The sequence below is a fragment of the Medicago sativa genome, chromosome 6 (assembly GCF_051527215.1).
Source record: "Medicago sativa cultivar Bolivia chromosome 6, Bolivia_mono, whole genome shotgun sequence".
Lineage (NCBI taxonomy): Eukaryota > Viridiplantae > Streptophyta > Magnoliopsida > Fabales > Fabaceae > Medicago > Medicago sativa.
In genome coordinates, this window is record NC_140754.1 from 40,198,022 (window position 1) to 40,219,752 (window position 21,731).

At 35.6% G+C, this 21,731-nt stretch overlaps 1 protein-coding gene across 1 annotated transcript; it reads right to left on the minus strand.

Moving 5' to 3' along the window:
- Nucleotides 1–15,917: 15,917 nt before the first annotated feature.
- Nucleotides 15,918–16,689, minus strand: LOC146915108 (uncharacterized). Its single transcript, XM_085721240.1, has 2 exons — nt 16,650–16,689; nt 15,918–16,378 (listed from the first exon to the last, which is right to left on the minus strand). Exons 1-2 carry the CDS (start codon nt 16,687–16,689, stop codon nt 15,918–15,920), a joined length of 501 nt encoding a protein of 166 aa, XP_085577366.1.
- Between the last annotated feature and the right edge of the window lie 5,042 nt (nt 16,690–21,731).

Consider the following 21,731-nt stretch of genomic DNA (forward strand, 5'->3'; position numbering starts at 1 on the left):
TTGTCATCAAATTTAACGTGCATAGATTCTTCAACACAGAGTGTCTCTGAATTTTACACTCTGTATGCCTTTGACCTTTCAGAGTAACCTAAGAAGATTCCTCTTTGGGCCTTGGCATCAAATTTCTTTAGGTAGAGCTTGTTGTTCAGAATGTAACATGTACATCCAAATTGATGAAAATAAGAGATATTGGGTTTTCTTCCTTTAAAGAGTTCATATGTTGTTTTCTCCAAAATAGGTCTAATATAGATCCTGTTTTGAACATAACATGCTGTATTCACTGCTTCTACCCAAAAATGTTTAGCCATATTGTTTTCATGGATCATGGTTCTGGCCATTTCTTGTAAAGTTCTATTCTTTCTCTCTACAACCCCATTTTGTTGTGGAGTTCTAGGAGAAGAGAATTCATGAATGATTCCATGTTTTTCACAAAAAGCTTCAAATGGCTCATTTTCAAATTCTCCACCATGATCACTTCTGATTTTCAAAATTTTTGACTCTTTTTCAGTTTGAATTTGTGTGCAAAAGTTACTGAATACCTCATATGCATAATCCTTACTTTTCAGGAATTTCACCCAAGTCCATCTGCTGTAATCATCAACAATGACTAATCCATATTTACTTCCATATATGGATGCAGTACTCACTGGTCCAAATAAATCAATATGGAGTAATTCTAAAGGTCTTGAGGTTGAAACAATGTCTTTGGTTTTAAAAGATGATTTCACAATTTTCCCTCTCTGACATGCACCACAGAGTGCATCTAAATGATAGTCAATGTCTGGTAGCCCTTTCACAAGTTGTAACTTACTAAGCTTAGAGATTAACCTCCAGTTAGCATGTCCCAACCTTTTGTGCCACATCCATTTCTTATCATTCACTGATAGTAGGCAAATCACCTTCTGATCAGCCAGTTCAGAAAAAATGATTTTATAGACATTGTCAACTCTCTTTCCCTTGAACACAATGGATTTGTCTTCCTTATTGATTACTGTACACTTGGGTTTTTCAAAAAGCACATCATAACCATTATCACAAAATTGAATAATGCTCAAAAGGTTATGTTCAAGACCATCTACCAACCATACATTATTAATTGAGGTGGAGGAATTACCAATAGTTCCTGTACCTATGATCTTGCCTGCCTGGTTTCCTTCAAACTTCACATTTCCTCCCTCTTTCATTGTTAGGCTGAGGAACATGGACTTGTCTCCTGTCATGTGTCTTGAGCAACTGCTATCTAGGTACCATGATCTTTCCTTTGGCACTGCTCTTAGACATACCTGCATCATTGACATTTTTAGATTTAGGTACATATTGTCCTATGGGTCCTGGAAGGTTAGTACTTAAGGCTTTACTCTTCACTTCTTGTACCTTGTGCTGTGAGTTGGGTTGCTTCTGATTAACCATCACCTTAGGTTTTGGTACTTCAGAAGCAGTAACTGTCTTCTTCTGAAACTTAGATTTCAGAGCCTCAGATTTTGGTTTCACCAGACTCTGAGGAATAGGTTCTGATCTTTTCAGGATCTTAACCTTTGAAGTCTTGGAATCAGATTTGATCATAGCCTTTGACTTAGAGTTCTTTGGCTTTGAAGTAATCTTAGCCTTAGAACTAGAAGCTTCAGGTTCCGATTGAACAACAGTTTCCAACTCAGCCCCTTCTGGTACAAAGAAGGTTTTCAGACCTTCATTGATGCATTCACAACAAGATTTTAGGTTGGTTTTCTCAAGTTTCACTTCTAGAAAACCAATTCCTCTGCCATTGTTCTTGTAAATGCTATAAATCATAGAAGCTACTCTGCTTCTGTCAATGCCAGATATAATAAAATCTTCAAGAGCAATTTCATGGTTACTTAAAGGTTTTTCATTACACTTTTCTTGTAGCTTCTGACATAAGAACCTGAGCTGATCTTCATATGTTTTACACATGAAGTCAAAGCCCCTAAGTCCTTGTTCAGAAGCTTTCAGATCCAATAGAGTTGATTTTTGCTGGTGTACCAAATCAGCATATTTTTCTTTTAAATCCTTCAACTCATTGGTTCTTACTTCAAAATGTGTAAGAAGTTCTTTAAGTGACTCAACAAGTTCATCTCTGGGAATTTTGGAATATACCTCGTTTTCATCTTCTGAGTCTGAATCTGATCCAGCTTCTGAAGTTGCTGTTGCTACCAACCCAACAGCTACCTTTGCATCTTCATCAGCTTCCTCTTTATCAGATCCAGATTCACTACCCAAATCATCCCAGGTTGCCATTAAACTCTGCTTAATCTGCTTCTTGAATTTGCTTGGTTTGAATGTAGACCTCTTTGACTTGTCCTTTGACTTTTCTCTTTGAAGATCAGGGCATTCATCAATGAAGTGTCCCGGCTTCTTACAGTTGAAGCATCCCTTCTGATCTTCTTTCCTTGAGCTTCTGGAGTTACCGCTTCTGGCGAGAAACTTTCTGTTCTTCTTGGCCAGATACTGAAGTCTGTTTGAGAGCATGGCCATTTCAGCAGCATCTGGTTCAAAATCTGAACTTGATTGTTCTTCCTCTTCAGATTCAACCACTTTGAGAGCTTTTGATGACTTGCCTTTGGATGGAAGAGCTATTGATTTACTCTTCTTAGTAGACTCATGTTCATTAAGACTTAACTCATGAACTTTGAGAGAACTAACAAGATCTTCGACACTTAAAGTGTTTAAATCTTTAGCTTCCTCAATGGCAGTCACCTTTGGTCTCCATCTGGCAGGTAAGCTTCTGAGTATCTTGCTTACATGATCAGAAGCAACATAGCTCTTCTTTAGAATCTGTAGCCCAGAAACTAAGGTTTGAAACCTTGAGTACATCTCCTCAATAGTTTCATCATCATTCATCTTGAATAACTCATACTGATGTACAAGCAGGAGAGCCTTTGCTTCTTTGACCTTCTTGCTCCCTTCATAATTTGAACAGAGAGAAGCAAACATAGCTTTAGCAGTGGATTTGTCACTCATCTTCATGTATTCTGCTTTGGGTATGGCAGTGACAAGTGCTCCTCTGATAATATGATGCTTCTTGTAGAGTTTCCTCAGTTCTGGAGTATGTTTCTTTCTATCCACAGCAGCTCCTTCTTCATCAAGGACTAAATCACCAACACCATCTTCCAGAATATCCCATAATTCTTCATCTAGGCTCATGATGTAACTGTAAAAGTTGGTCTTCCACCAAGAAAATTCTTCAGCATCTCCATTGAATTTCGGAATCTTTCCAACACTGGATTTCTTACTATCACTATAATCATGTGAGACATTTTTATAGCTAGTATCACTAGAACCAGTAGGAGGAGGAGTAGACATGTTTTTCTCAGATCTTTGACTGTTGCACGGTTAAGTGTTACACAACAGACCAAGGCTCTAGATACCAATTGAAGGTGAGAAAAACACAAGAAGGGGGGTTGAATTGTGTTTTGAAAAATTCTTCGTTTCTCCTAAAAACTGAACACACTGATCAGAAGCTAAGTGAGACAGCTTCTGAAGTGATGATCAGAATCTAAATGCAGCGGAATAAAACAGAGAGAGAGAAGAAGAACGACACAAAGCAATTATACTGGTTCCTTCCACAATCCGGAAGTAGTCCATTCCCCCTTGCACTTCCAAGGAGATTTCACTAAGAGTAATATCTGATTACAATTGCTCGAGCACACAAGCAAGAGACTTCCTTTGCTCAAGCACACAAGCTAGAGACTTCCTTTGCTCAAGAACACAATCAAGAGACTTCCTGCTCAAGCACAACTGCAAGAGACTTCCTAACTAAACAAAATTACACAGAAAATTGTTTAAGGTTGAACACTTGATATACAATCAGAGGTGCTCACAATATAAATCAGATACAGACTCAATGGACGTAAGAATTTCTAAGATATGACTTTGAGACACAAAAATTGTAAGTGAATGCAGAACAATTTCAGCAGAGGTTTGACACTTGTAAAAATGTTGTGAGTCTTTCGTTCAGCGTTCTTGCATTGCCAAAACTCTAAGTCTTCACTCCTTTATATAGAGGTGTGAAAGAGACATTGTGAAATTGCCAGCACACCAAAGAGTCGTTGTTGAAGCTTGATCTTTCACCAATGATATTTTGCCTGATTTAGTTGTTGTCCTATGAAGAACAAATTTGAAATCCATTCCTTATCCAAAGGAACATCTTTGCAGGTGAAGCCGTATTCTGAAGCTGTTTTCTGGTCTTGTAGCGTGGACACAAAACAGAGTAGTGGAGAAGGTGGTTGTACAGTTCGTACAATAGTACAATGTCAACGTTTTCGTCCAAATTGCAAGCACATGCCTTCAAACACCTTTGAAATGACCGTTGCAATGTTCCACTAATTTTCTGCTGTGTTTTCGAGTCCAATAGACAGCTTTTGCAATGTAGATTCTTCAATCTTTGAATCTTCTGCAAATCCAGTTGATCTTCAGCTTCTGGTGAAATGTCTTCTGATGAGGCAGCTTCTGATGATGCAGCTTCTTCAGCTTCTGATGATGCAGCTTCTGATGATGCAGCTTCTGATAATGTGGCTTCTGGACCTCTTGTCTTCAGGAGCACTATTCTTCAGGAGCACTATTTCTTCAGGAGCGCTTTTACTATCTTCAGGAGCAGCTTGACTTCAGGAGCGCTTTCAACTTTCAGGAGCGTATTGCCTTCAGAATCGTCTAAGCTTCATTTTCTTTTGCTCTTTATTTGCTCATTCAGAACCAATTAATGATGTAATTTTTTAACTGTGGTCCTGTACACTTGAACAAATATTAGCTAGTCCAATTTACAATTTTTAATACCTTGTTATCATCAAAACTCTTTGAGGTTCATTGTTAAACACATTTTGTTCCAACATATAATTACTTCAACTTGAAGAAAAAAAAATCCAACTTGCAAAAAGTCAATAACGGGTCCAGATGAAGTTAAGGTAGTAGTGTGGGATTGTGATAGCTTTAAGAGCCCGGGTCCAGATGGCATCAACTTTGGGTTTATCAAGAATTTTTGGCATGAGATGAAAGATGATATTTTGCGGTTCACTTCAGAGTTTCATAGGAATGGCAAATTGTCAAAATGTATAAATTCTACGTTTATTGCTCTTATTCCTGAAGTAGACGGTCCTCAGACATTGAATGATTTTCGACCCATTTCATTGGTGGGATGTCTCTATAAAATCCTGGCAAAGGTTCTAGCCAACAGGTTGAGACAGGTTATTGGCAGTGTTGTGTCTGAAGTTCAATCAGCTTTTGTTAAAAATAGACAAATTCTTGATCGAATCTTGATAGCAAATGAGGTGGTTGATGAGGCCCGAAAATCAAAGAAAGAGCTTTTAATGTTTAAAGTAGATTTTGAAAAGGCGTACGACTCCGTAGAATGGGGGTATCTTGATGAGGTTATGGGTAGTATGTCATTTCCGACCTTATGGAGAAAATGGATTAAAGAGTGTCTTTGTACCGCTACTGCATCAGTGTTAGTGAATGGCAGTCCTACAGACGAGTTCCCTCTTGAACGGGGTTTACGTCAGGGTGATCCTCTATCGCCTTTTTTGTTTTTATTGGCAGCAGAAGGTCTAAATGTATTGATGAAAGCCTTGGTTGAAACAGGTACCTTTACAGGGTACAAGGTGGGTGGCGCTAACTCTGTGGTGGTGTCTCACTTACAATTCGCTAATGATACACTGTTAATTGGTAATAAAAGTTGGGCAAATGTTCGTGCAATGAGGGCTGGTTTGGTTTTGTTCGTGGGTAAAGTGTTGTTCCTCTATTTGGGTATTTCGATTGGGGGCGATCCGCGTCGGTTATTGTTTTGGGAGCCTGTTGTTAATCGAATTAAAGCTAGATTGTCTGGTTGGCATAGTCGGTTCCTTTCTTTTGGTGGCCGGTTGATCCTTCTCAAATCTGTTCTGACTACTTCATGTCTATGCGCTTTCCTTTTTCAAAGCTCCGTCAGGTATAATCTCTTCCATTGAATCTTTATTTAATAAATTTTTTTGGGGGGGAAGTGAGGATAAAAGAAAAATTTTGTGGATTCGTTGGAATTCTTTATGTTTCAGGAAGGAGTACGGAGGGATGGGTGTTAGGAGATTGAGGGAGTTTAACACTGCTTTGTTAGGAAAATGGTGTTAGAGGTTGTTAGTAGAGAGAGATGGGTTATGGCGTAGGGTGTTGGTGGCTAGGTAGGGTGCGGAGGATGGTGGTTTGGAGGATGGGGGCCGGAGTTGTTCATCTTGGTGGCGGGAGATAGTGAGGATTAGAGATGGGATAGGAGAGGGCGAAGAGGGTTGGTTTGCATCGAGTGTTAGGAGACAGGTGGGAGACGGTGCTGAGATTGACTTTTGGAGTGATTGTTGGTGTGGAAATGTTTCGTTTTGTGTGTGGTTTAGACGGCTTTTTGATTTAACTGTCAACAAAGTTGTCACAGTTAAGAACATGTTTCAGTTGGGTTTGGAGGTTGGTGAGGGCGTGGCAGTGGCGTCGCCGCTTGTAGGTTTGGGAGGAAGAGTTGGTAAAGGAGTGTAGGGAACTATTACTTACAGTTACTTTGCAGGATTCCTCTTTTGACAGGTGGCTTTGGTTACCGGATCAGACTGGTGAGTATACGATTCGTGGTGTGTATGATATATTGACATCGCAGGAACAACCCATGTTACATCAAAATATGGAGTTGATTTGGCACAAACAGGTACCTTTGAAAGTGACTATATTTGCTTGGCGTTTGGTGAGGGACCGGTTACCTACTAAACAAAATTTGGCAAGTCGTGGGGTCTTATCTTTAGAGGCGCAGTCATGCATAGATGGGTGTGTGCATGTCGAGGACCTGAATCATCTTTTTCTGTCTTGTTCATACTTTGGTGCATTGTGGCCGATGGTGCGAGCTTGGCTTGGTGTTGTTGGGGTCGAAACTCAGTTCATAACAGACCATTTTTTGCAATTTATTAATTATGCAAGTGGTTTGAGAGCACGACGTTCTTTTTTCCATCTAATTTGGCTTCTGTGTGTTTGGATATTGTGGAATGAGCAGAATGATAGAGTTTCAGAAATAAACAAAGCTCTTTACCGCATTTGTTAGATAAAGTAAAATCATATTCCTTGTGGTGGTTGAAAGCTAGTAATGTTGTTTTTAGTTTTGGGATTCATAATTGGTGGTCGAACCTGCTCATATGTATGGGTATCGACTAACTGTTTTGTATCATTGACTACTTTGTGTTTCTCACCGTGATTGTTATGGCACACCTTGTGCTGTAGCAATTACGTTTTTGGTGTTAATATATTCCATTTTTGTTTGTTCAAAAAAATAGAAAGTCAATAACGGATAAATACGAGAAGGCATAATAGGTTTATATATCTCTCAAAAAAAAAGTCTATATTATTTTATAGGAGGAGGATCTACCTACATCAAAACTAATTTCAAATAATTTTAAAGAGTTCCCTTCAAAATAAAAAAGAGTTATTAAAAGAGTTACACTATCTCCTCACCCTTCATTTATTTAATCTAATGAACTAAATTAAGTCTTATTAATAATTAATTTGTCAGATTCAATCAATATTTTTTTTTATAAACACAATTAATTAGTGGGAAGTTTAATTCTTTTTCCATGGATATAAACAATATGTTGAATCTAGATAGTGAGAAGATCGACATGAGAATTTTAGTTTTGAATCTAGATATGAGATCGCGCCATCTTAAGCTTCGTTCTCGAATAAGACATTGGCACCATCTATGAGAATTGTTCGTGATTCCTTACAGATATTCTCAAATCCACCACCATAAATTTTTTTCACAAATGTAACCGTCTCGGTTACGATTTTCCGATGGCCAATTCTCGATCTACTCGTGCAAGAGACAACTCAAGCACCACCGGAACTCTTAGTTCCGCGGTACAAATTCTTCAAGATCACTCTTATCCGATTTTTTCTCCTGTGACCAAAGTCGAAGTTTCGCAATCCACTTCCACATTCGGACTGGACTTCGGCTCAATCCACTAGGTGTTTTGAGTCTATTTAGCGAGAAATCATGTAAATTGGTAATACAAGACATCACATGAAGGATCAAGAATAATAAAATTGAAGATCAATGATTCTTATAAGGTATTTGAAGGCAATACAAAGTGAAGAAAATTCATTTCAAGTTCCAAGACATTACAAAATGGAAGAACACTCGAAAAAGGGACGGAAACTGTAGAATCAGCACAGAAACTACAAAATCGCATGAGGAAGCCTTGTCTACTATCTAATGCACCCATGCCCCTCACTCTATGCGCCCTACACATGTGCACGACCAAGGAGTTCTGTTTTGCTTGTCTTCCAATTCGTTTTAGTTGGAAAACCCTAGTTTTCTTCTCTTAACCCATAAGTAACGATGCATTATAAATTGAGGCCCTTGGACACTCTTTTATTCATTCAGAAAGCTAGAGGTGCAAGATAATGGTTAAGCACCAGAGATTCAAGGCAGAGAATCTCCATCCTCCTCTTATCCATTTTGACCCTAAAAGTTGTTGGTCTATATGGCCAATAAGGTTATAAGCTAGGGGGAATAGCGCTTTGAAAAAGTTTTTCGGAGTTTTAACAAAAAGTGATTTAAATTGATTTGAATATTGGAAACTTGTTTGAACAATCACAACAATAAAAAAAAAAGATTAAGCTATGTGCTAATAAGATTCAATATAGAATTGAGAGATTCACAATACAAATCTTATTACAATCAAAATTTAATGATTCTTGAACAAATTGCAAAGCTTAGACAATTTCAATTGCAAACTTAAAGTGAAATAAAACAAGCTATCAATCAAAAACACAATGTATATGCAATTGATGAATTGTATAGGAATTGAATCTTATTGATCCAAGCACAATAGTAAAACCAAACTCAAGGAGCTAGATTAATTCTTATCAAAAATTACTTAGATCAATAATCAATTTTATATACTATCAATTAATAAATTAACACATACTATCAAAAAATATTAAAGAGGATAGGGAAATGAGAACAACACCGATATTTTTATAGTTGTTCACCTTTTCGTCCTCGCTTCGGGCTACGTCAACTCATCTTGGTGAAAAAACGTCTCCACCAAGGTCATCCACTGATAGTAACAATGTTGAATACAAATATGATTATAAGAGATCCTTGAAACTATCCTAGTTCTTCACCTCCCATGTAACCACTTCCCCAAAATTCAAATACCCTTTGAATTTGGTTCTTCTTGAATCTTCGAATCCTTGATTACCCGTGCACCCCTTCGAACTCTTCACTCAAGTTTTCGATGCCACATCCGGTAAACGAATCCCCTTCGATTTGCAAGAACAATTAGAAAGACCCCCAAGATCTTTGGAGGTGGAATGAGATTATTCACTTCACTTTGGAGCCTTGATTAAGCCCAACGAATCTCCTTGAAAGAACCAACTTACAATCCCTACTAGCACCCTAGAAAATCATGTGACTCAAAGCACGAAGTAAATCTAAGAAAAAGTGTTTAATCTTGAAGAATTTATGAACTATGAGTTTATGAGACCTAGAGAGAATAGATGCAAATGATTCAATAATTTGGAAGTTATGAATCAATTCACTAAATTCATGATTCGATTCAGACAGTCTGATTCGAAGCAAAAAGATATGAAGATATGTTTCTTGCAAGCTATGAATCAATTCAAAAGAACCCAGGATGAATATTGTCATTGTTTCATGCAAGCTATTATCATTTTCAAGATTATCATTGTTTTCTTCATGAGAGAGTGTAGGCTCGGATTTATCAAGTTCCTTACTTATAGCAGGAGTAGGTTTATGTGGTGAATCATGGCCATTTTCTATTGGTGCAGAAATACAAATTCTAGAATTTTGTGATATACCCAAGGGAAAATAGTTTAAAAGACTTGTGTTCTCTGTTAAAATTAAGTCTTCCTTTGAATTCCCCCCTGAAGATGAGTATCATTTAAAAAAAAAGTTTTTTTACGAAGAATGTGACATTCATAGTGATAAACATTTTCTTGTTTTTCAGATCAAAACATTTATACCCCTTTTGGGTTGGAGAGTAACCAACAAAAACACATTGTATAGCACAAGGTTCAAGTTTCCAATGTTTTTATGTTCACTAACAAAAGTTGTGCAACCAAGGTCAAATCATTTGAAACACGGGTAACAGGAAAACATTCTTTGAAAATATGGAGTTTCAGAATTGATAACATTGTAGGGCATTCTGTTAATTAAATACGCAGCAGTTAAAACTACTTCATCCCATAAATATCTATTTTTTCTTTCTGCAACTCCATTTTTTTAGGGGTGTTAGGACATGAACTTTGATGCAGAATTCCATTTTCATGAAGAAAGAAAAAAACCCATCATTTTGTTAAAATATTCCATGCCGTTATCACTTCTAAAGTTTTGAATATTTGTTTGAAAGTGAGTCTATCTACTTACTATATTATAAAGATAAATCCCTAGGATTTTACCATTTTGCCCCTAAGAGGGGCATTTTAGTAATTTCCTATTGAAGGGAGTGGTTAGTGCCACCTCATCATTTTTAGGGTGCATTTCCCATTTTGCCCCTCACCGTTTTTTTTAATTATTTTATAATTTTTATATTTTTAATAACTTTAAGCTATTTGCCAATTTTTATTTTTTTAACTATTTTTCAATTTTTTCACCCAAATTCAGTTGCTTCTACATTGCCGTTGTGGGAGATTAAGGTATCGTTTGACCCGACTTTTTTCCAACTTCTCTACATTTTTAAGGAGAAGTTAGGTCAAACACAGTTTAAAGTAATATTTTATGTTTGTCTGTCTGTGTTTTTGTTACGCTGATGCATATAATTTTTTTTAGTGTTGCTTGGTTGAGTGCTACCTCACCGATTTTTTTTTAACTATTTTCCAATTTTTATATTTTTAAAAACTTTTAACTATTTTCCAATTTTTTTATTTTTAACTATTTTCCAATTTTTTTCTCCCAAATTCAGTTGCTTCTCCACTGCCGTTGTGGGAGATTAAGATACCGTTTGACCCGTATTTTTTTTTACTTCACTACATTTTTAAGGAGAAGTTAGGTCAAACACAATATCAATTAAGTACTTACTACAAAGAGGAATTTTTTTAATGCATAAAATTGAATGGAATGAGCTTTGGCCAAAAGTTGTTGAATGCTACTTTAAAAAACTATTTCTCGACAATATATTTCACAAGCACCTCTTTTCAACTTACGCTGGGAACCTTTTATTTTTTAATATTATATTTCAATATGTTTTCTTTTCAATTAACTTTATTTTATTTTATTTTTTTGAACCGTTCGATTTAATTTTATTATCTTTTTTTCAAAAGAATTTTATTATCTTTTTATCACTTATATATTTAATTTCAATATTGCTTAATCATCACAACCTCACAAATATTTTTATTCACGTTGTCATTTAATGATACCAAATATTTTTATTTTCTTTCTTAAACCTCGTGAATATATATACACACACATTAACGTTTAAAGTAATAATTTATGTCCGTGTGTCTGTTTTTTGTTACGCTAATGCATATAATTTTTTTAGTATTGCTTGGTTGAGTGCTACCTCACCGATTTTTTTTAACTATTTTCCAATTTTCATATTTTTAAAAACTTTTGACTATTTTCCAATATTTTTATTTTTAACTATTTTCTAATTTTTTCTTCCAAATTCAATTGCTTCTACACTACCGTTGTGGGAGATTATGATACCGTTTGACCCGATTTTTTTTCAACTTCTCTACATTTTTAAGGAGAAGTTAGGCCAAGCACAATATCAATTAAGTACTTACGAAAAAATGTACTTTTTTTAATGCATAAAATTGAATGGAATGAGCTTTGACCAAAAGTTGTTGAATGCTACTTCAAAAAACTACTTTTCGACAATTTATTTCACAAGCATCTCTCTTCAATTCACGTTGGGAACCTTTTCTTTTAATTTCTAATATTATATTTCAATATGTGTTTTTCTTCCATTTAATTTTTTTAGCGTTCCATTTAATTTTGTTACCTTTTTTTCAAATAAATTTTATTATCTTTTTATCACTTGTATATTTAATTTAAATATCGTTTAATCATAACAACCTCACAAATATTTTTATTCACGCTCTCATTTAATGGTACAAAATATTTTTATTTTCTTTCTTCAACCTCGCAAATATACAGACACACAAATTAGCGTTTAGAGTAATACTTTATGTGTATCTGTTTTTTTTTACGCTAATGTGCATAATTTTTATAAAATTTTGATTGTAATTAAAAGTAAAATTGTAGATGTCTTTTCTTCAAAAAAGGTATAGATGCCTAAAAAAATTATGCTTATCTTATATATACACACAGACACACACACACACACACACACACACATAAAAGGTATAGATGCCTAAAAAAAATTATACTTATCGCCTTTATATCGTAACAAACTATGCATATTTTTTTCTTATTAAAAAAAACTAAACATTGCTAAATAGAAAAAGGTATTATTTTCTATTTTGTCAGCATCAGATGATAGGATTTTGTATAAGTTTGATAATGACCCGAAAGATGTCTTTCCTTATGTAGTGGGAATATAGTTGATGTAACACTATGGGAAAAATACTCCGTAGCTTTATCATTTACCGTCTATTTACCTTGAGTTCTTTGCTTCCATTTTGTAGTCAATGGCAACCCAAATATATGTAACAATTGGTCAGGTTCGAGGCTGCTTATTAACCTACATCATCCGGTTGTTGAGAATTTTAAGACTTAGTAAGTTTGCATTATGATTTCACAATACAGTGTTAGAGTAACTTATTATTTCACAATCCGATTTGATTGTTTTTTGACCATGTTTCTCGAATTGTTGTCATGACCTTAACACTTCTCAAGCTCAGAGTCAAAGCTTCAGTTAGAACTTAAGTCAGAGTTTGACTTCTTCTCAACGTACTTCGTACAACGATTTTTCCAAACTGTCTCAGGTTAGGCCAATTGATAAATTTATAAACTTAGTCAATGTCTGCTTTTTTTATGCAAAAACATGCTTTGAGTTTTTTTACGCACAAATTAAAAATACATATTGCATTATTCTTTATTTCATGTGCATAATTTGTGTTAGGAAACATACTGCATCACTATTTGGAAAAAAAAACTAAATTCAATCCTAACTAGTTTGGATTGTATTATGAGAGTTGCACCAAATGTTCGAAGACATCAATGTCAAATGGTGCTAGCTATATATGCACATGCGGAAGTGATGCTTAATTTCCATTTGTTTCAACAATGTTAATTGGTCAACGGGGTACATATAATGTACATGCATGCATTTATCTAGACTTTATAGGAAGATAATAGGAAGATAAATTAGAAGTCATGCTACATTTTCTTTAGCTTAAAATCAGTTATGCTACCTTTATTTTATAAATTATATGTAACTATGTTCGCATACATCTTATCCATGTAAATATGCATTAGACTAATATTGCAGTTATTTTCTTGTTTAGCATTTCCCAAACGAGGTGTCAAGAACAATTCTGAAAGGAAAGCGCAAAACAATCACTCTCATTGATGACCAGACACAGAGACAGTATAACTGTCACCTCATTACCGTCGATAGAGCAAGCTATGAAAATTACTTGGGTGGGCAGTGGTTCAATTTCTGCAGATAACGAGTGATGGAAGAAGGTGGTAAGCTCATCTTCGATCTCAAAAAGTCACAGAAGAACTTGCAAATTCGAGTTGCTCTAAAGTAGATCTTTGTTGTTGAACTATTTGAACTTCTACTATTTTGACGTATCGCTTTGGACTGTAGTCGTAAACTATCTTGACTTTGGGATGTCATTTGTTCTTTTCATTGTTCTTTTCATTTTGTCTCGTGTAAATATTGGCAAAAATCCCTTTTTGGTTAGTCTATGAAACTTGCAATCTCTTTTATAAACCTAACTATTATATATGTAACGTTAATCTGCACATTGTTGGTTCCTTCATTGGTTCCAATTAGTATCATGTTAATTGTAATGTTGATTTCCTAATCTCTTGTACAAAATAAAACATGCTCTTTTCCTACAGTAAATCTTTATAATGTTTTGGTAAATGTTTTAGAAATGTACATATATATAACTTCTAATTAACACTGCAATTTGTTTTATACCTAGCACTTCTCAAATGAGATATCAATGACATTTTTAAAAGGAACACGGAAAACAATCACACTCATCGACAAACAAGCTCCAAAAAGGTATAAGTGTCGCTTGATAACGGCAGAGCAAGTTACAAAAAATACTTAGGCGGCCAATGGTTCAAATTTTGCCGGGAACATATGTTAGAGGTATGTGATAAGTTAATTTTTGATCTAGAGAAGCCACCTAAAAATATGCATGTTAAAGTCGTTTCCAAATAAAGATTTGGTGTTCATGATCCGCACTTTCAACATATCAACTTAACTATAATCCTAGACTAGATTATCTTCACCCACCGATGCTGCGACTTTGCTTGATTTCATTTGATGTAAATATGGGTATCAATCTTTTTTTGGTAACTCTATAACAACAACACTCTTTTTTATAATTTTGGATAATATGTAAATTCACACATCATTGGTTCCTTTATTGGTTCCAATTGTTTTCATCCTAAATATTATGTCAATTCTTAATCTCATAAACTGATTATATGCTCTCTTAATCAGCCCATACATATTTTATGCTAAATCACAATGTTCCGTCGTTTTAACATCTCTTCTTTCGAAGATTTTTTTTATCGAATACGTTATTGAACCCGTGCGAAGCATGGGTTTGTAACTAGTTAACTATTTAATAAAATTGATGCCATATGAATTTCTAATTTTGCCACTAGGAGGGGCAATTTGGTAATTCTATAATTCCTTAACCTTGGAGAGTGACACCTCATCCAAATTATTTTCTTTTTTATTTATTTTATATTATTTTCTTTTTATTTTATATTTATTTTATAAGAATAAAAATAGTCTTAAATTCAGTTGCTTCTACATTGTCGTTGTCGGAGATTAAGGTATCGTTTGACCCAACTTTTTTCCAACTTCTCTACATTTTTAAGGAGAAGTTAGGCCAAACACAATATCAATTAAGTACTTACTAACAAAAATACTTTTTTTAATGCCTAAAATTGAATGGAATGAGCTTTGGCCAAAAGTTGTTGCATGTTCATCACCCACTATATGCCAATATTGTTTAAAGAAAATGCCCTGAAATCTGTCTGGGCCAGGAGACTTAAAGGGATTCATCTGATTCAACGCATGGGTAACTTCCTCCCTCGTCACCTGATGGGTTATGGACTGATACGCCTCCTCATCAAGAACCGGAGTAAAAGGTAAACCACTCATCCTCCCCGTAACAAGAGAATCGTGGGAGCAAAAGAGCTTTTTATAGAAAGAAAGAGCTTCCTCTTTGAGCATAGTATCATCACTACACCAGACACCATTAGGGAGATGCAGTCCATGGATTTTATTTCTTTTTCTTCGAATAATTGTCTGATTATGGAAGAACTTAGTGTTCCGATCCCCCAATTTAAGCCAATCATCTCGAGCCTTTTGAAACCAATGCATCTCTTCCTGCGCTAGAATCTGATCATATTCTTGTTGAAGCTCCCTCGGAAGATAAACTAAATGCGCCGAATCAATCCACTCAAGAGAGAGTTGGATCCCTTTTAACTTTTGTTCTATTTTAATCTTCCTCTTCCTAATGTTACCAAAAACGCCCATGTTAAAGAGAAGCGAGTCTTGCTGAACATTTTGAAGGGAGGAAACAACATTTTCTGGAGATTTCTACCAAGACACTTTCAAAATATCTATATAGGTAGGGTGAGTAATCCAAGCTGCCTCAAATCTAAAAGGACGTGGTCCATATTCTTGCAAAGGAAGGCCGCATCTAAGAAGGAGAGGGTTATGGTTAGAGTGAAATATACACAGCTGATCAACATAAGCATCTGGAAAAGCCATTCTCTAGGGAACATCAGCTAAGGCTCTATCAAGCCTACGATACACCATACAATTACCTGCACACTGCCTATTCCAAGTAAAGTTGCCACCAGTTATACCTACATCCACAAGATTGCAATCATCGACAACTTTCAAAAGTGCTGCAGCTTTCGAATGAGAAAAGTTACCACCCCGCTGCTTGATCGAATGTGTAATATCGTTAAAATCTCCCATCAATAACCAAGGCCTATCTATATCCAGCCTAAGATCAGTAAAATGATGCCACAGTTCTAACCTCGTAAAATATACCAGACTAGCATAAACACCAGTTAAAAACCAAGAATTGTTTCCCAAAGAAAGTTTAAGAGTAATAGTATCCATATATACCTCATGTACAGTAGACACAATACTGATTCCATTTTGTTTTAATAACCATATACCTCCAGAATGTCCGCGGGCATCCACATAATGAATACATTCATATCCTGCTTTATGCTAAAAAGCCTTAGTCTTAAGAAAACCAACATGAGTTTCCATAATAATAAGAAATGTTGGAGTGTGTTTCCTAATTAAATCTAACAAATGCCTTTTTGCTTTGTTATTCGCTGCTCCCCAGATATTCCAGGACAACACAGTTACTTCTTTGAATCCTGACATCATTAACAACTACAAGATGAAGGAAACAAAGACAACATCAAAGACTAGCTTACGTAACAGGCTCCCACTCAATGGGAGACTCTCTGATAAAATCCTCACCTTGGCTATCGCCTTCTTCCATGCCGTTGTGACTAGTCATAGAGGTTGGTGTTGGATCCTCATTTGACTACCTCATATAGTCCTTGTCTTCAGGATTATGTCGAACTTGAGGACTCTTGGAGGTGTGGAGAGCAATGTTTCTAGTAACTATCATGCCTGGGCTAGGATTGTGACTAAGCCTAGACTTAGTGTGTATCCCACTATCAATTTGTTGGACCATTGGTTGCCCCTTTTTTTCTTTGTTGTGTGTATCTCCCACCATGCTGAACTGTCGCGTTTCCATGTGGGCTCCACTCTTGTCAAAACGACGCTTTTTGGGAATGGTATCTGGATGGTTTGGCCCCACTCCTATCACTCTACTTTCGTGTGCTCCATTTGAGTTATCTTGGACTCCCTTTGTTAGGATTCCCCACCTCTTTATGCCCATTATTAGCCAATGATGATGTTTAACCATAATCGCCTTTTTTGTTTCTTCTTTTCCGCTGCATCACTAGCCAATCCCCACGCACCTCATTAATTTCACCATTATCAGTTCCCAAATTTCCGGTGTGAGTAGCCTGATTTGATGCGAAAACCATTCCTCTACCACCACCGGTGTCTACCAGACCACTATTCACAGCTGCCACGGGCACTGATGGCTACTACAATTGTATTGGCTTCATCGTACAACCTCTAGTATGATGCCCGTAGCAGCCATAACTGCCACAAATAATGTGTAGCCCTTCATACTGAACATTGTACCAGTGGCCATTGACATTAACCTTACCCACTACCGGCAAAGTGAGGTCAATTTTGACACAAATCCTAGCAAACCTCTCTCTCTCTCTCTCTCTCTCCACTTTCAAAGTATTCGTATCAACCGTCACTGGTGTCCCAACAACAGAGGCTAGTCCCAGAAGAACGCTTTCATCATAATACACCAAATTAAGACTTGGGAAACGAATCCAAACCAAGGTCTTATCAGGAGTCCATCTTGCCACTGCCAAGTAGTCCATCTTGCCACTGCCAAGTAGTGATCGAACAACATCCATGGTCCGTCAGACATAATCTTTTCCCTATCTGCAAGCAATTCACACTTCACCATATAGAAATTTCTACAAGAAATTTGTCATTTTTCGACACTTACTTTGCGACCCTTGGCTTAAAACTGTCGCAGATTACACTTTTGCGACTGATATTGCGACTGTTAGGCTTAAGGGTCGCAGGTTTTACAGCTTTTTTTAAGCGCTTTCACAATAAACCTTTTGGCCAAATATTTTCACACTCCCGCTTCTGCAGTTTCAGTCTCCCCTCCCATAGCTTCTTAACCCTAAAATCCAATTTTATTCATCAATTTCCCTTTTTCCCCCAATCTAAAACCTAAATCTCCATCACTCTCACCCACAATCCACTTTCCCCCAAATTGAAACCCACAATCTCACTCTCCCCCCACCAAAGCATCCTGTTCCTCACTCTCCCCCATTCAAACGTGAATCTCAATCTCACCATCACTAACCCTGGCTCAATCGAAGCTTTCTATTCCAATACAAGCCATTTGCTCGGTTCAGTTCCAGTGAGTCTGCACCATCTTCCTTCATTTTTGTTCTTCAGATTTAAAATTTAATTTTACGTTTGAAAGCTTCTTTTTCCTTATCGATTATGATTCTGCTTCTACTTCTATCTATGCTAGTTTTTTCAAGTATTACATTAATTGATTATCATGTTTATTTGATTGTTCCTTTTTCAACAGTTCAGTTCCTTTTCCACTCACTATCTCTTCATTTCTAGGTTATAATCTTAGGGTCATATTTCTCTGTTCTTGATGCCTATGCTTACACCAAAGTTTCAGTCTGTTGTTGAGGATAGCAGCAGATGCGGTACCGATAGAAGTGCATGGATCGTGTTTGTGCAGTCAGATATATCTATTGTAATGAGGCTCTTCAACTTTTCTGGCCAACAATATTTAGGAATATTACTTAATCTAATTTTTGGTAATATTATTTTGAATGATTACCCACTAGTGTATTGGTTTTTCAATGTTTAAACTATGTACTTTATCTATTGTTTTGATTATTACTCTTGAAAGAATTATATGAATGAGATTTTGATATTTTTAGTAATATATTTCTGTATCTTACGTATTTAATAATATATTTATTTAAATTGACAACAAAAACTGCCCCATTCAATTTTATTTTTTTTTTAAAAAACTTAACAATTCCGACTGTTGTGAAGGGTCGCAAGCCCCTTCAAAACCATTTTTTTTAAAAAAAAATTAACATTTGCGACTGTTGTGAAGGTTCGCAAGCCCCTTCAAAACCATTTTTTTTTAAAAAAATTTAACATTTGCGACTGTTGTAAGGGTCGCAAGCCCCTTCAAAACCAAGTGAAAACTCTTCATTTGCGACTGTTGGGAACTGTCGCACACCTTTTGCTGCAGTTGGTGCGGCTGTTCTATGAAGGGTCGCAAAAGACAGTTGTTCCCTGTCCTTCTGTTAGGATATCCCGAAAGGAGGTCTTCTTTGGCTTGCTCGCCTCCCCATCTGGAGGTTTTTGAGGCGGCTTCATGGTTGCAGAAAAAACAAAGGTTTCCGGAGGTTTCGGATCGCTGGATATACTCTAAATAATTGTTTTAACTTGATTCACGAATAGCAACAAATTGTCGCCGACGTAGGAAAACAATTGAAAAGGAACGATGCACTTGATTTTGCTATCGCATACGTTTTCACACTTGCTGTTCTAATCGCTATCGTAGAAAGTAATCGCATGGAGAGAGAGTAATCACCCTTTTTCTATCTCTCTTTTCTTGAGTATGACATGTGAGTAATGTCGTTTGGTGACAAACAACCATTTTATAAATTATAAGTAAAATATATTAATCATAAAAATTAATTTATCACTCAATAAAAATTGCAAAAATTGTGAAATATTTTTATTTCCTATACTTCTTTTCCCCCAAAACTTTTCCTTCCATTCCCTTCGCTTAAATTGGATGATTAAAAGTTGAAAAAGGATATCTCGCTTTTTTCTACTATAGAATCTCTTTACACCAAAAAAAGTTTATTTCCTTTTAACAATAGAAGTAAAAAGGCTAAATTAATCCAATGGTCCCTCAACTAATTTCCAGTTTTCATTTTGGTCCCACAAGTCTTAAAATCAGCATTTTGGTCCCTCAACTTTTGCTCCGTCATTCAATAAAGCCCTGACCGTTAACTTTAACCCCAAATGTCTATAGTGGACCAACCTTAAGAGTGGTCCACCATAGATCGTATGAATTATTTTAATTTAAACTGTGTGATCTTTTTTTCAAAAAGATGACCATTGGATTATAGAGGTCTATTTTATCTTACCACGTACCACCAACACCTAACTTTTTTCTCCTTTGTTTCATCTTCTTCCCTCAACTTTTTCATGATCTTCATATCATCTTCACAAACATTCATAAAAAAAAATTCGAAACAAGAAAAAGAAAAAACGATAATCAACTAAACCATAATCAACAAAAATTATTCCTTTCATGGCTTCATCAACAACACACCAACAACATAGACTCAACACCACCAACACAACTTTATCCTTTCGATTTTCTCCTTTACGGATTCAACACCAATTTCAGATCTGTGTTTGCCAGATCATCTCTCCTCACCATCATTGTCCTCTGTTATCTTCGTATACTCAGACATCATCTCTTTACCAACTTTGTATTTTGGAAGAAGAAAAAAAATTTTGAAAAAATGTTGATATAGATTGAGGAAGAAGAAAAGAGAAGATGATGAAAAATAAAAAAAAAATTAGGTGATGATGGTTCACTATAGATACAATGGACATTCAATCAAATGGTTAAAATCAAATCAAAAAACGGCACAGTTACTTATTTGACGGAAAGGACGTTTTTGAAATTTGTTTCAAAAGTTGAGGGACCAAATTGATGATTTTAAGACTTATGGGACCAAAATGAAAAATAGAAATTAGTTGAGGGACCATTGGATTAATTTAGCCAAGTAAAAAATGTATTTGTATAGAAACTCTTTACACCACATATACTTTTTTCATTGCTCTTCTTCTCTTTTTTCTTCACTAAAAAATTTGTTCATGCTTTCTTCAATGCTCTTTTAATTTTTAATTTTGATAGGGGTCGACGGCAGTTGTTCTTCTTCATGTCTTTGATTGTTTTTTTCCTCATATCTATTGTTTTACGATACGACTTAAATTCGAGTAGGAATCACACACCAGAATTTAGGAAGAGAAACCATACAACTAAAAGAAAGGAAATTGGTTACATTTTTTAATAATTCCTATCATGAAGAAATACAATGCTTATGTAAGTCAATGAATACTGATAGCAAGACAACTACGTACACAATCGAATAAGCCTTAAAAATTCCTTCTAGAACAAGCTAGTTGTGTATTAATTTTGTTCTACACGTGTTTAGATGGTAAACAAGGAAGCATCTTCAAAGCTTTTCTTGATTATCACTGTTAGCCATCTAAAATTTTTATCAAATTGGATTGGATTCCCTCTATAAATTTGTCAATATCTCTTCACATGATCATCAAATTCTTCATGTAGTGATTATCTAGCAGTTCATTAATTATTCTTTTTATTCTTTGCTTATTTTTACAATAAAAACCTTTGTGAACTGATGCATGTAAATACCACTGTGAACTACCTTATATGTCAAGCCATTAAGAAGTGGATGTTATTATTAATTTGATGGTAATATTTGTATTCTTCTTTCTTAGTCTGTTTGAAATTCTGAAACTCGAACGGTATAGGAAAATGGTTTTGGATGAATTAGAACCCGTACAAGAAGGTACCGTAACTTCAAGGATATTGATGGCTCTGTCAAAGAAAAGGTTCGACTTGGAAATGGCTTAGTCGTGGAATCTAAAGGCAAAGGCACTGTGATGGTGGAGACAAAAAAAGGTACGAGGTTCATCAAAGATGTCTTAATAGTTCCAAATCTTAAAGAAAATCTTGAGTTTTTTTCAAATGTTGGAGAAATGGTATATTATACACTTTTAAGGAGACACGTGCTCCATATTTGACAACAATCACAAAAGTCAAGAGATAGCCAAAATAAAAATGGAGAAAAGAATTAG